The sequence below is a fragment of the Drosophila eugracilis genome, unplaced genomic scaffold (genome assembly GCF_018153835.1).
Source record: "Drosophila eugracilis isolate 14026-0451.02 unplaced genomic scaffold, ASM1815383v1 contig_498, whole genome shotgun sequence".
Taxonomy (NCBI): domain Eukaryota; kingdom Metazoa; phylum Arthropoda; class Insecta; order Diptera; family Drosophilidae; genus Drosophila; species Drosophila eugracilis.
This window is the reverse complement of record NW_024573369.1, coordinates 147,882-161,227: the sequence shown is the minus strand read 5'-3', so window position 1 is coordinate 161,227 and position 13,346 is coordinate 147,882. Positions and strand designations below refer to the sequence as shown.

The 13,346-nt window shown below is 43.1% G+C and overlaps 5 protein-coding genes across 5 annotated transcripts; 1 reads left to right on the top strand and 4 right to left on the bottom strand.

Annotated features, from left to right (window-relative positions):
- Positions 1–37: 37 nt before the first annotated feature.
- On the bottom strand, positions 38–955 carry LOC108105329 (ctenidin-1). The gene is made up of 3 exons (XM_017211823.2): positions 648–955; positions 479–586; positions 38–421 (listed from the first exon to the last, which is right to left on the bottom strand). The coding sequence occupies exons 1-3, from the start codon at positions 862–864 to the stop codon at positions 204–206; spliced, it is 543 nt and encodes a 180-aa protein (XP_017067312.1). The 5' UTR covers positions 865–955; the 3' UTR covers positions 38–203.
- Positions 956–2,780: 1,825 nt separating this feature from the next.
- On the bottom strand, positions 2,781–3,446 carry LOC108105325 (protein FAM98B). Its single transcript, XM_017211819.2, has one exon. The coding sequence runs from the start codon at positions 3,338–3,340 to the stop codon at positions 2,966–2,968; it is 375 nt and encodes a 124-aa protein (XP_017067308.1). The 5' UTR covers positions 3,341–3,446; the 3' UTR covers positions 2,781–2,965.
- A 1,938-nt stretch (positions 3,447–5,384) lies between these two features.
- Positions 5,385–7,602, bottom strand: LOC108105389 (vitellogenin-1). Its single transcript, XM_017211933.2, has 3 exons — positions 7,332–7,602; positions 7,003–7,262; positions 5,385–6,421 (listed from the first exon to the last, which is right to left on the bottom strand). Exons 1-3 carry the CDS (start codon positions 7,570–7,572, stop codon positions 5,699–5,701), a joined length of 1,224 nt encoding a protein of 407 aa, XP_017067422.1. The 5' UTR covers positions 7,573–7,602; the 3' UTR covers positions 5,385–5,698.
- A 1,397-nt stretch (positions 7,603–8,999) lies between these two features.
- Positions 9,000–10,408, bottom strand: LOC108105318 (phospholipase A1). The gene is made up of 2 exons (XM_017211810.1): positions 9,743–10,408; positions 9,000–9,686 (listed from the first exon to the last, which is right to left on the bottom strand). Exons 1-2 carry the CDS (start codon positions 10,406–10,408, stop codon positions 9,000–9,002), a joined length of 1,353 nt encoding a protein of 450 aa, XP_017067299.1.
- A 2,333-nt stretch (positions 10,409–12,741) lies between these two features.
- Positions 12,742–13,260, top strand: LOC108105342. Its single transcript, XM_017211839.1, has one exon. It carries the CDS (start codon positions 12,742–12,744, stop codon positions 13,258–13,260), a length of 519 nt encoding a protein of 172 aa, XP_017067328.1.
- Positions 13,261–13,346: the final 86 nt, after the last annotated feature.

Below are 13,346 nucleotides of genomic sequence, written 5' to 3'. Positions count from 1 at the left end.
AATCTTAATATTAAGCCAAAAATCAAGCCCAAACTTATTTACAAAATGCATAAAATAACTTTATTAGTAGAAAAACAATGAAAGCAGAAATAGAAGGACTTTAGATAGAAAAAAACGGGAAGATCCAGGGAGTTGTCTCTATCTCTATGCCATGGAACACTAGTCAGCATCAGCCGGTGGATTTGCTGCTCTCGGTGTGGTAATTACCAGCCACCGCCGTGGCTCTTGCCACCACCGCCGCCACCGCCTCCATAAAGACCACCGCCTCCTCCACCACCGCCGCCGCCTCCGTGCTTGTTGTTGCCACCTTGCCAGGACACGGAACTGCCGCGATTGCCAGCCAAGGATTTGCTACCACCTCCATGACCCCCGCCTCCATGGCCACCGCCTCCATAGCCTCCTTGTCCACCTCCATGGCCACCTGAAATTTAATAGTATATATAATCTAATCCTTGAAATATATGTTCCATAGATAAACCTTGACTGCCGCCTCCATAACCTCCTTGTCCACCACCACCGCCATGACCGCCACCACCACCTCCTCCATTCTTCTGCCAGCCTCCTTGGCCGCCGCCTCCATGTCCACCTAAAAGAATGAACATTATCAAACATATCTAATATGGAAATCCAAATATAGAAACACTTACCTTGGCTACCACCGCCATAGCCTCCCTGGCCGCCACCACCGCCTCCTCCGTTCTTCTGCCAGCCACCTTGACCACCGCCTCCGCCGCCACCACCACCATAGCCACCACCACCGCTACCACCGTAGCCACCACCACCGCCTCCACCACCCAGCAAACCGGCTGAGGCAAAGGCGATCATCAGACCGCACACGAAAACAAGGACCAGAGCGTGACGCATCCTTAGATATCACTCAAACAAAAATATACAAAAAAAATGAGCACACGAATATTTCGAAGACTTAGAACCGATGTGCAAACACTGCTGGAGGCTCAACACCACTGATGAACCAACCCAGAACTGTGGCAAGTTTTTATAGCTCCGAAAGGCGGAAACTTCGGCTGAGTCAGCGGCTGAGCAGCTGCAGCCTGCCATCCCTCCAACCAATCCAGCCAAGCTCCCAAAGGAAGGTTGAGAACTGCACTTCATGTCGGCACAATGCGACTTTGCTAGCAACTTGTGTCTGCCTTACACGAAAAGAAAAACTCAAAACTCTCAAGTACGCTGCCACACTCGGCGGATACGCAATGTGCGCTGGCTGGGAACATCGCGTATACGCCACCGCAGCACTTGCAAACTGCTGAGCCATGGCTGCATCATTAATTGCCAGCTCACATAGTACATTTGGCCACGAAACGCCTTGCAATTTGTCTTACAAGTCTACTAACTATTTCCATGCGAAATTCTAAGAATATTTTGCGCTGCAGCCATGCAATTTGTTGTTCAATTTTTCTTAATTATTATTTTGAGGAATTTCGAAGTCTTGCCGCTTGACGGGTTTAAGTAAAATATGAAACTTATGGCGAACATCTTGACAGTGTTTTGGAGTGTGAGAATCGTGGTTCATGTTTTTTAGATATTAAAAGATGTTTCTTAATTCAAATCATATAAGAAATTGCAATTAATTAACATATTAACTAACCTAAATAACGATTCAATTCAAACTGCCTAGAGTTCTCCCATGCCGCAGAGCATTTAAATGGTGATCATAAACAAACGATTTTCCTTATAATTTTCATTTCGAATTTATGTTCATTTTCGGCATCGTTTCGCGCTATTGCCATGCAATATTTGCGTCAATTAATCTTCATTTATACAGCAGCCGCTATTGAATCGCTAAATATACGAGACACGACTCCGCAGACACTGGTTCAATGTCAATTGGCGTGCAAACATGGTTAGGTGCATGCTCAAGTGCATTACTTACCATAAATTTCATCAACAACTCCGCTGTGTGTATGGCCAAATAGCTTTTCTTGGCTACCAACGCTTGCGGTGGCTTGGTGGCTTTCTGGCGGTTGAAGCCAAAGCCAAGTCCACAAGACGACCTCAACGGGGCCCAAGAAAATGGTAAAAATCCATACAGTGGTAGCAATTTTGGGTTTCCTTGGAAAGAAAATTAAGAAAATATTTACATTTCTTTGGGTGAGGTAAAGAGCATGGCCGTATGTTAAGAATATTAAAAAATTAAGTACTTTTCATCAAGGTTAAGACCTCTATTTTTACATTCAAAGTAGAGTTAATAAAATATTATAAAGGCTAGGCAGTTAAATCTTTTTATGACACTTAATTTAGTTGTAAAAAGAAGAAGTTAAAGTAAGTTGGCTTCCTTGTAAAACAAAGCTAAGAAATAATGACATAAAACACATAAATTGAATGTGGTTTTAAAAGTAAAACCACTGTGCCACCGCCTCGAGATGATCTTCGCTGAACTCCACTCGCATCAGCACCTTGGCCACCAACACGCTGTTCCACAATCATTTGCAAAATGCATAAAATATTAATAATTGCTCAGTCAGATACAGTCGGTTCTCAAGTTTAGAATGTTAATTGTGTGCACAAAGAATAAAAAGTACTAAGAACTATATAAAATTATTCTTTCAGAAAGTTTAAAATGTTTCTCAATGATGAGTTAACATTAGAACTTTAACTGATTCTACAACTTTGTTTCTAAACTAGCATTACCATCCATAAACTCATAACAATCTTTCTTACAGAACTTCGTTTCTCTGAGTGCAGCTATCAATAATTCACAGATGCATCATAAAAATGCTAAACTAGTCGGCGATAACGAGCAGCATCGCTGATTTTATGCATTGGATTCGTACATTTATTTATTTGTTACTCAAAAAAAAGGTACTTAAGATCTATGTTACAAAATCGTGAATTGTGAACCAGGTGCAGAGAGGGGGATCGGGGGGATAGGGATTGGGATTATAGGTTGGGATTGGGACTTCCACTTGGATTTGGTCTCCTAGAGATGGTGACGTATCCTGATCCTTTACCACCATCCACTGGAGCCAGAGCTGGACCAGCCATTGTTCCATCCTGAGTTGCCGCTGCTCCAGCCGGAGTTTCCGCCCCATCCGGAGTTGCTACCTCCCCATCCGGAGTTGCTGCCTCCCCATCCAGAGTTTCCACCCCATCCAGAGTTGCTGCCTCCCCATCCGGAGTTACCACCTCCCCAGATGCCGCTGCCGCCTCCTCCTCCTCCCAGCTTGATCACCTTGACGATCTGAGGCTGCTGGACAGTCGTCCAGCCACTGTTCCATCCTCCGCTGCTGCCGCCCCAAGGACTCGATCCCCAGCCGGAGGATCGCACCACTCCGGCCGAAACACAGGCCACCAAAGCGCAGAGTACAATGAACACCTTCATCCTGTGAGTTTTGGGCTTTTTGAGTTTTAAGTTTTAAGTTTTATATCCTGACTAAGGAGTTAGTGCGTCTCGAAGTGTTGGCACTCGAATGCTGTAACCACTGGATCGCCACTCGCTATTTATGGCGAAAAAAAAATACGGCAAACTGCGTGGCCCAGACTAATCTGGACGAGAATCCACAAAATAAATCTCCGACAGCGGGTGGCTGGGCCAGGTCGGGTAATTGCAGTTTATTAAACCACTTTGAGCGTCCGATTCTTGACCAGGGTCGACCGCTTTACAAGCAGAAGCCGCAACTGGGTAGCCATCAAGTCAGCCAACCATGTGGCCAAGTTGCAAAATTCGTACATAACTCACACGCTTGATGGATCATTTCCTCGCCTCGCTGCTGGCGGAAACTGCACCAGATCTACACTGACCGAAAAGCTGGGCTTGAGAAACTAACTTCAATATAGTTTCATAGCAATGTGGAGTTTCTGTTGACCAATAATGCAATGCAATTCCGACGGACTGGGAGAGATTAGAGCCAGGTTCCCAGTTCCCAGTAGCAGAAAAGAGGTCAACAAATCCAGAGAAGTACCCGGTCTCTAGGCTTCACATAGGCTTGGAACTGAAGGTGAACACAGCCGGGTAAATTTAACTTAACTAAACGTTTTCTATCTAACTATCCACATTTTATTGGCGGCATGCAAGCCGTCGCAAAAACTGCGGATTATTAGGCAAAAATGCCCCTAGGCTTATGCAATAAAATATAGAACAGCTTGCCACTTACCATGATTTCCGTCTTGCCGAAGTTGCCAGCCCAGTCCAGTGCATGATAGTAGTGTAGTAGGCGTCGCCACCTCTATTCATGCTGCACTGCATCCTCCTGGAGTCCAACCTGGAGTACCACCAACATGATGAGGTACCACCAATATGATGGGGTACCATCACCATACCACTTGGAGGGCTTTTACTAACACATTCTACACACACACACACCGAAATGACTTGACTGATTTTTGGGTGGTCCGCGGGCCCTACTGGCTACTGTTGGGCTAAAACCAGTTGGGAATTATATATACCCGGGAGTGCACAAAATTTGCCTGAACATGGAATTAAAATTTTTTTTTTTTATCTGTTATTTTTTTAGCTTAACATTTTATTTTATTTAATTTAATTTTTATTTTAACTTTTATCTCTCAGTGCAGTGGGTTTTGGCTTAAACCGCACGGTGAGAGGGGGAATCTTGCTGGAGAAGCTGGCGTCGAGTGAGTCATTTGTCAAACTGGCAGCTTAAGCCGCAAACGGAGACACTTGCAGTAAGTTGTGGAGATGGAGAAGCCGAGATGCAGATGCAGATCCCAGGTGAAGGGGCTGAAAGAAAAAACAAAAATAAAAGTCAAAACTGAATGGCACAGTGGGGAGATGAACTCGAAAGGTAACTGGATATCGGCGAAGGCATTTCCTGATCATGACAGTCAGCCGAAGGACACGGGAAAGCCCTGACACTCAATGTCTACGTGATGGCTAAAATAAAAAATATAACTTGATCAATAAAACTAGATTTTATAGAGCAAAGCCAGTCGTAATTAATAACACAATTTGACTCATTGAAAAATCAACTATCCAGTCGTAAAGATGCAAATCCATCTAGGACATCTAGGCCATTAAAGAACCCCTAGAATTATATATATATCATCGATCCCAGAGAGAGAGATGAAATCATCGCTCCCCTGACAACATTCACCAAGTAAGGCGGCTGACCTTAGTCGGCCATAAAAAACTCATCAGGGGCCCCGACCAGATGACATCCAATCCCACTGTACCTGGGCGCCACTCGGATAATAGTCAACAAAATATTACCAACTTCAGTCCAGTCAACAGTCAACAATCATGAGCTTGTGAGAATGGCGACACAGCGGCCTCTTTTCCACAGGTTATTTATCTTTCGGTTTTCTTCCATTGGGTATTATGAGTTATCTACAATTTTGTCAGTTTAAGATGAACATATGTTACCTTGTTTGGCATTATAAATATTCCTAAATTATCATTATCTTTAATCTTTAATTAGTTTATTTTTATTTACTTTTATCACCATCCTTCGGTATCACATTTATAGGGTATTCCAAAATCGTGAGCCTTCTGCCTTCGCTGTTTGGGCTTTACATAAGCGTAATAAACACGAATTTAATTGAATTGTCAACGCTTAGAAGGCAAATTGTATATTGCATATCGACCGCAATCGTGTCGGGGGCCAAGACGAGCCACAAAATAATCAAAAAAGAAAAAAAAACAAAAAGGAAAAAGAAAACAAGGCCTAACACTAGCTTAGGATAAATAACGGGTGGGGTATTGGAGGAGATCTCCTCCTCTTCGTTAAAACCAGGATCCACCAGATTTTTCTGTGGTCGTGGAACTCGCCATTTCAGCATCCGGGCACTTGCCACACTGCTCCAAATGTCTGGATCGCACGATCGAGGCATGCGTGCCAAAGGGCGAATTGGAGTTGACCTCGAGGAAGTAGTTGCCCTTGATATCTTGCGGCACCTGATATCCCATGGCCACCTGATCTCCCGGACACCGGAATTCCCGAAGTCTGGACATCGAACTGCAACGTACAGCTAGGAAATTTCTCTCATTTCCTGGATAAATGGTCTCTGCATAGTATTCCCAAGATCTGGCATGGGCACAGGTCACTGAGAAGCAGCCCGCCGGCAGGGGTCCCATTCCACCTGGATAGAAGTCTACATCGCCTAATGGATCCCGCATGCCCAGCACTCCGGAGTTACTGTGAATCACATCGATGAATCGAGCATCTCCTCGCATTAATCCTGAGAGAACTTCACCCTCGTTGAAGCACGGCTTGGCCGGATCCAATCCAGTGATCCTGGGTATTATCCGACCTGTCAGACGACGCAAATGCCGTCCGGCCGAACCCACTATATGGGCACCCAGACTATGGCCAATCAGATGGATATTCTCCACCGGCATCAGATCCAGCAGCTTCACCAATGCCAAAGCAATATTCTCGCCAATCTCCTCCGTATTGAAGGCCGACCAGGTGTACAGGGTGTCCACAAATCGAGCAGCATCCACGGCCTGTAAGTAAAGGGTAGGTTTAGTAGGTTGAAAATATATTTCTCTTATATAAATTCTTTTCATTTTCCCTTTTTTATTTAAAATTTATTCCAAATGAATAATAATTTAATCAAATATCATAATAAATATATATTTCTAACACGTATTTGACATTAACTGAATATTATTATTATTCCTTGTCTCGATTGACTTATTCCCAACATTCAAATATTTATATCCCAGTAAATTTGCAAATAACTTTGATTTAAGTTGATTACTGCAATGAATGGCTATGAAAGCCGGTTATTTGTTTACTTACTCTCTACCTAAAACATAAATTTAAACTTAAATAAGAAAACATAAACTCAGGTTGAGTAGATTGGCATTACATTTACAAAACGCGGAAAGCATACAGATTAAGTCCAGGGCTAAAAGGTTAAACCTGTTTGTAAGCAAAACTAATCTGTTAAGAACCTTATCAGAAAAGACTAATAATATAAATGTAGATTACAAACTTGTTTCCCTGCTGATTAACGATAGGTTAATAAACGCCCTTAGCCATGATTTGTTTCAGTTAATATATATATTAGTTTAGTACTCACCACAAAGTTGACATCGCCACGACAGTTGTAGGCCTTTGAGAACATATCGATGGTGTCGGAGCCATTGATGGTGGTGGTCCATCCGGTTGCCAGGATGACGACCTTCTTCTTGGGATCGAACAGTGGACTCTTCCACATGCTCTCCGGATTGGTCAGCGGAAAGTTGACCTTTGCGCAGGCCGTTTGCAGTTGGAAGTTCATCAATTTGATGTCCGGCGAGAATTTCGACTTGATTGTGTTCGATGCCAGTGCCTGGGAACCTAAAAATGGAATAAATAGTACAAAAAATTAGCTAATTAGTATATTTAAGCTCTGCTTAGGATACTCACAGATTACACTGAGCGAATTGGAAACGAATTCAAAGGGGTAACCGGCGATGAGCTGTTTGCTGCCATCGAGAAGGCCTTGGGGCGTGGGCAGAAGACTGGGATCAACGATGCTGGTGCTGACCTTTCCAATGGTATCGATAACATCCGGCAGAGTCCACTCAATGGAATGGATCGAGGGAATCAGAAGCTGGAGAAGGATGAGCACCACAATCGGAAGCATCTTCATGGCAATTACTCCCATCCTGGGCGAGAACGCGACGAGAACTAAGTGCCGGAAGGCAAATGACAATTGTTTTTATAGCCTCCCGAGGGAGGGGCTCGTGCGGCGAACACATTGCCTTATATATACATATATATATATATGTATATGATTCTACTCAACTGTGACCATATCGATGTGTGTTTCGATCAGATAAGGTGCACTTGTCACTTAATTAGTTCCATTTCGATTCGTCGCCTTCAGCACATCTCGCCGAGAAATCGATAGATCTGGCCCAGAACTAACTGCATTCGCATTTGCCGAGCTCATCTGCATTTATTTCAATTCTAATCGAAAACTAAAGCAGATCCCAGTTCCAGTCGTAATATAAAGATAACGCCCTGGTTTGCAGCCCGGGGATCCAGTCGATTAACTTAACACCCTATTACATACAGTCTATTATCAGCTGAGAAGTTTGACCTTAAATTTGATGGTTCTTACAGGCCAAAAATAGATTTTATTTTAATCTCAACGAAAAGAAAAAGGAAACGACATTAAATCTTGGAATTCCCCAATTTTCAGCTGACGCTAATCATCGCGTGGCGTCGCTAACTGATAATGGCACGTCGGAATCTTTCAGTTTCTTAACAAAAATCATCAGACCAGTAGCATGACCCGTTTTGCCGGTAGTGTATCAAAATATACACTAGGAGAAGAGGTTTGGTGGGTAGTAGTTTGAGAAATATAACAAACTGAAGAAATAAATTAACTAAAATATGTCCTAATACTTAACTTTAGTCTATTTTTGCTGCTTCAAAATAACAAATATAGTTATCTGATTAACTGAATTTCATATTCTAACATTCTGTTCTCCCAGTGTAAGGTCAATTCTCACGTAGTTAACATCAAATGCTGCTGCCGGTTACGACAACAGGGCCATATTAATGCGGGCCCATTGCTCACCGTTTATTTCCCATTCCGTATTCCCCGATCTCGGCTCCCGATCTCCAAACCATTGTCATTCCGTCAACGTGCCCTGGCCAATTTTAGTGGCCCACCAACAACAACAGCAACCAAAAAAGACGTCACAAAAGAATTAACTTTGCGTTGACATCAGCATTCGGCGATTTCTCACACAAATCACGGACCAAACGGCCAGCTATCCGGCCAAAAAGGGGTAAGGGAGAGGGGCTCGACTGCGGATTTGTCCTTGAAATTATCGGTGAAAAAATCCTTGGTTATCTGCGATGCTTAACAATTAAGAGATAAGTCACAGCAGATTGAAAAATGCCAAGATATCTTTCATCTTTTAGGCCATAAATTAACTAGGTTGATTTAGATGGCTTATGTAAGGGATGTAAATTGGAAAGTTTTATATAATAAACTAGATAGAATAATCAATAATAATGTATATCTGATGAAAACTAGTTAGAATAAGCTAAGACAGACACTTTTCCCAGTCAAAGAACTCATTCACAGGCTCCACATTCTGTGGTGGAGTAGGTAAACGTCTCTAGATTGGCATTCTGACCGTAGGGCTCAGCCCTATTAGCGCCCACATAGAACAGTCCCAGTTCCGTTGGCTTGGCCGCGTATCCCATCACAGTCCTCGTGTCCCGACAATAGCTGCCAAGCAGGAGTTCCGAATACCGATCGCAACGCCTGCCCAGAAAGTCATTCTCATTCGTCGGATACACCGTCTCCGTCCAGTAGTCCACCGCTCTCTGGTGCGAACAGCTAATCGTGGTTAGACCCTCACAACCCTCTTTGAAGGGAATCCGTCCCTGGACAAAGAAATCCGCATCTCCAGCTCGCTTTGAGGTACCCAACATGCCGGGATTCGAGTGGATAATGTCCACGAATCGTGCATCTCCACTTCGTAGACCCTCCAGATCGTTCCCATCGTAGAAACATGGATTAGCCGGATCCAATCCGGTGATTCTCTTCAAGGTTAATCCACCCGACATTTGCCGATAGTTCCTGCCCGCCGAGCCAGCAATCTGGGCTCCCAAACTGTGACCCACCAAATGGAACTGATTGGTCACATAGGTGGTGTTCATTCGGAGTAGCGCCTTGGCCAGATTAGCTCCAATGACCTCAGTGTTCAAGGCCGACCATGTATAGAGGGTGTCTATAAAGTCAGCGGCATCCAGAATCTAAAACAAGCTTATTTAATATATATTTTTTAACATTACTAACTATTAAGACTCACCAGCATGTTTGTATCATTGCGGCAGGTATAAGCTTTGGCCACGGGACCACTGTTGGAATCGTTGATACTACTTTTCCAGCCGGTGATGAACACGACCGTCGGACGATCCTGATAGAATCCTGGAGTATTCCATAGCTCCTCTGCCTGGGTCAATGGTATACTGGTATTCTGACAGTGGTTTTCTGTCCGAAGTAGAAACTTCATTCGCGACACATCCGGGATAACTTTAGATCTCACCACACCGAGATCCACAATGGTGCTGCATATATAGTTGAGGGTGGAGAAGGCTATATCCAGGGGCAGTCCAATGAATAGTTGACGCATCTGGTCCTGCAGGTGATCGAGGAGCATGTCCTTGTACAGATTCGGCAGCTGTCGCAGATTGAGGCTGTCTGTATCCTGTTCTGTGTTTTGCCAATCTTTGAGAAATCCATTTTTGCAATAGCTTGTGTTGGCGGACTTTAAAAAATCTAAAATGATTTCCTTTTCGGAATCAGATTTAACTGAACTTTTATTTTCCAAATCTTGATTTATAGAATCACTTCGATTCTTCACTTCGGAAGCTTCGGAAATAGCCAAAGTTGATGGTCTATATTCCTTCAGAGAATCTGCCACAATGGGCTCTAAAATCCCAGCCAGCAACACCACTAAAATCCAAAAAGACATGGTAATCCGAGAGACACTGGAAGAGAACCAACTCATGTCTACCTTTTATATGCGGTGTCCAGTTAGATACCTTTCTTTTTGGTCATTTCAAGGGAAATTTATGAGTTTTTGGCGATATAGAACTGCTGTTCTATGACACGACTCAACGACGATATCACCCACGATTCCAAGTGTCCGATCATCACGAATTAGTATTACTACTGGGCTTGCAAAATCCAGGTAGCGATCGCAAAATTTCCAAGCCAAAAATATTTGTTGCGTTAGGAAATGTTTGCTCCGGCTGCCAAAAAGCGAGCCACCTAATTACCACCTTGCTCCGCCTCCGTTCCCAATTAACCGATCCGATCCGCAACCCACCGCCCCCACCATCAACTACCGTTGAAAATTAAACAGAAAACAAGCGGTGCTATTACATTGGTAATTTGTGTGCCCCACTGTTGGTGTTGCTGTTGCCGTGGCTGCCGTCGTTGATGTTGCCGGCACGCAATCCAGCAGCAACTACTTGCTACAAGCAAGCAGCAAGTAGCAGCAATCAGAAGCGTTAAGAGCGCAAGTGCGAGTGCCTCCATTCCAGTTGGCCATTTGAATGATGGACTCGCAAATTAATACTGGCCAATTAATCAAACTGACCGACTTGGAAAATATACTGGAATGTTAGGCTACACCCAAAGAAAAATGACATTCTAGCACTGCATGATGTCCACTTTAGTAATTTATTACAATTTTATGCAGATTACTGTTTTAACGTATGATATGAAAGCTGATGCTAATAATGGTTTAACTACCATATAAATTTATAAAAATATTTATTAGTAAAGTGCTTATAGTTAGTGCTAGTTTCTAATATAGAAAGTTGGTTAAAAATATTTTCTATAATATTAAAAGTAAATTATGCTTAGTTAAGTTTCCTTAAAGCACTTTTAGTAAACATATTTTTATATGTTGTTAAATAATTTATTACTAATATTTAGAGCCTACAAACTTCGTTAGATATTGGCTTTGTTTTTGCCAAATTATTCGCACATTTCACGTCATATTGACGGCAGGCACAATCGACAAATGTACATCGGTTGCTGTTTTGTTTCGCTTTTCCATCTTTTGCAATCTCCCAGAGGAGCTCGTGCTCCATGTATATATATATATAGATATAGTATATAGTATCTATATCTGGCTGGGAATATGGGTGAGTATGTCAGACGCATGGAGCTGTGTGGTTTTTTGGAAAATGCTGGCGATCAAGCGCGGGCTGTTCGCTCTGCTGGCTTTTAATTGCAGGCGAGTGGCTCATGAAATCGAAATCAATTCAGATTGCTCTATATCTATTAAGCTATATCCCCACAAATGTGATTAAGCTATAGCTTTATGTAATACTGGTTTTCTCTAATTATACTCCCATGAATCTTTAATTTCTTTTAACATGTGTTTATAAAACTGAAAAACTTAAAGTCGTGTAATAGGTGAAAGAGTTTTTTGTTTTAGGCATTTTTGTACATAAATTAGTTATTTAAAATATTAGATAAGTGTTTAATGTTTAGTTAGAACTGAGCCTTAAGTATTAGCATATAATTCAGATTACTTTATGTTTGGTCAGTTAAGGTGAGAAAAATGTGAAAAGCAAAGTTTCTCAAGGAGTTAATTGCATTTTTTGGCCGCTTTGCACAATGGACATATCTCACTGCATTGTTCGGGCCAAAATATATATATATATACGGCTATATGTGACTAACTCTTAGTATTTGCCATTCTACTTCCACTATTTGCTGTTGATAAACCTAATTAGTTGGGCTGTGCCAAAAAATTTGAGCTTCCGCCTCGGGAGTGCAAATAGGCGGAGGGTTAAGGCCTACAGGGATGCCACCAATGACGCAATGGGCCAAATGCTGAGAACAGGGGCAGCCTAATGGTCAAAAGTGGCCAAAAAAAAAAAAAATGATAGAGAAGACGAAAATTATTACGTATACGCACCATTGCAACAGGCTTTTCAATGGCCCCGCCACTTAGACGTCGACGTAATGCGGAGTAAGTGCAGCAAATTATCAGCTCCAGCCGAACGAGCGGCCGCGCCAGGCAGATGTCCGTTGCAACATTTTTTTTTTCGCTTTTCGCCAAACAAAAGACTGTGTGTGGAAAAGTGTGCATTGGAAAATGCAGGAAAATGCGGCATGTATTTGCGGTCGAATGTGAGTGCTCCGAGCATATAAAACCAAATGGAGTTGCTAGCAGTAAATTAGTTGACTCGAAACATTTCGCCGCGTCGGTTAAACTCTTTAACTATCTATTATTTTTTTGAGTGTTTCTACAAAACTAGTTAAAAAAACTAACTAACTGCAACTATGTTCACCTATCGCCTGAAACTGATGATCCTGCTGGGCCAACTGCTGATGTTGGGCATCCAGTCTTATCCTTTGGGAGACGATCTGTCCTCCAGTGTGGTCCATTCGGCTGGCCTCTTGGGTCATTATGCCGGCGGCCTGACTGGCGGCGAGGCATTGTCCAAACTGGACTTTAGCTCGTCGTCTCATGAATTTGGTGCTTCCGGAGATCAGGATCATTTGGGCTCACTGGGTGATCATCTGGGCGAGGAGAGTTTCCCCTCGGATTATGGCAGCAGTGATGCCGGCGAGGAGTATGCCGAGGCCAGCGAAGTTCATTCCCATTATGAGGATCATAAGGCTGTGCCCGGCATCGATCATGGCAAGGGTGCCTTTAGCTACAGCACCCTGTACGAATTCAAGGATCGGGATGAGCATGAGCTTCATCACCTTCAGCACCAGGCACTCGAACAGCAGGTGGAACATCAGGCGGAGCATGACCACCATCTGGAGCACCATCATCTGGAGCATCTCTACTAAAGACTGTGATAGTCGCATCCAAGACCTAGCAAAATGCTCAAAGATTATCTTACTCTAAAACTATATTTTTTTTAAGCACTTGTTGA

What these genes read in the sequence shown, in the direction of transcription:
- LOC108105329 (XM_017211823.2), bottom strand. Translation starts at nt 864, where the DNA reads ATGCGTCACGCTCTGGTCCTTGTTTTCGTGTGCGGTCTGATGATCGCC. An exon ending in CTATGGCGGTGGTAGCCAAG is followed by an intron (nt 587 to 647) that starts GTAAGTGTTTCT and finishes TCATTCTTTTAG; the next exon opens with GTGGACATGGAGGCGGCGGC. An exon ending in TTATGGAGGCGGCAGTCAAG is followed by an intron (nt 422 to 478) that starts GTTTATCTATGG and finishes ATTAAATTTCAG; the next exon opens with GTGGCCATGGAGGTGGACAA.
- LOC108105325 (XM_017211819.2), bottom strand. Translation starts at nt 3,340, where the DNA reads ATGAAGGTGTTCATTGTACTCTGCGCTTTGGTGGCCTGTGTTTCGGCC.
- LOC108105389 (XM_017211933.2), bottom strand. Translation starts at nt 7,572, where the DNA reads ATGGGAGTAATTGCCATGAAGATGCTTCCGATTGTGGTGCTCATCCTT. An exon ending in CAATTCGCTCAGTGTAATCT is followed by an intron (nt 7,263 to 7,331) that starts GTGAGTATCCTA and finishes TTCCATTTTTAG; the next exon opens with GTTCCCAGGCACTGGCATCG. An exon ending in GTGGCGATGTCAACTTTGTG is followed by an intron (nt 6,422 to 7,002) that starts GTGAGTACTAAA and finishes CTTTACTTACAG; the next exon opens with GCCGTGGATGCTGCTCGATT.
- LOC108105318 (XM_017211810.1), bottom strand. Translation starts at nt 10,408, where the DNA reads ATGTCTTTTTGGATTTTAGTGGTGTTGCTGGCTGGGATTTTAGAGCCC. An exon ending in GCAATGATACAAACATGCTG is followed by an intron (nt 9,687 to 9,742) that starts GTGAGTCTTAAT and finishes AGCTTGTTTTAG; the next exon opens with ATTCTGGATGCCGCTGACTT.
- LOC108105342 (XM_017211839.1), top strand. Translation starts at nt 12,742, where the DNA reads ATGTTCACCTATCGCCTGAAACTGATGATCCTGCTGGGCCAACTGCTG.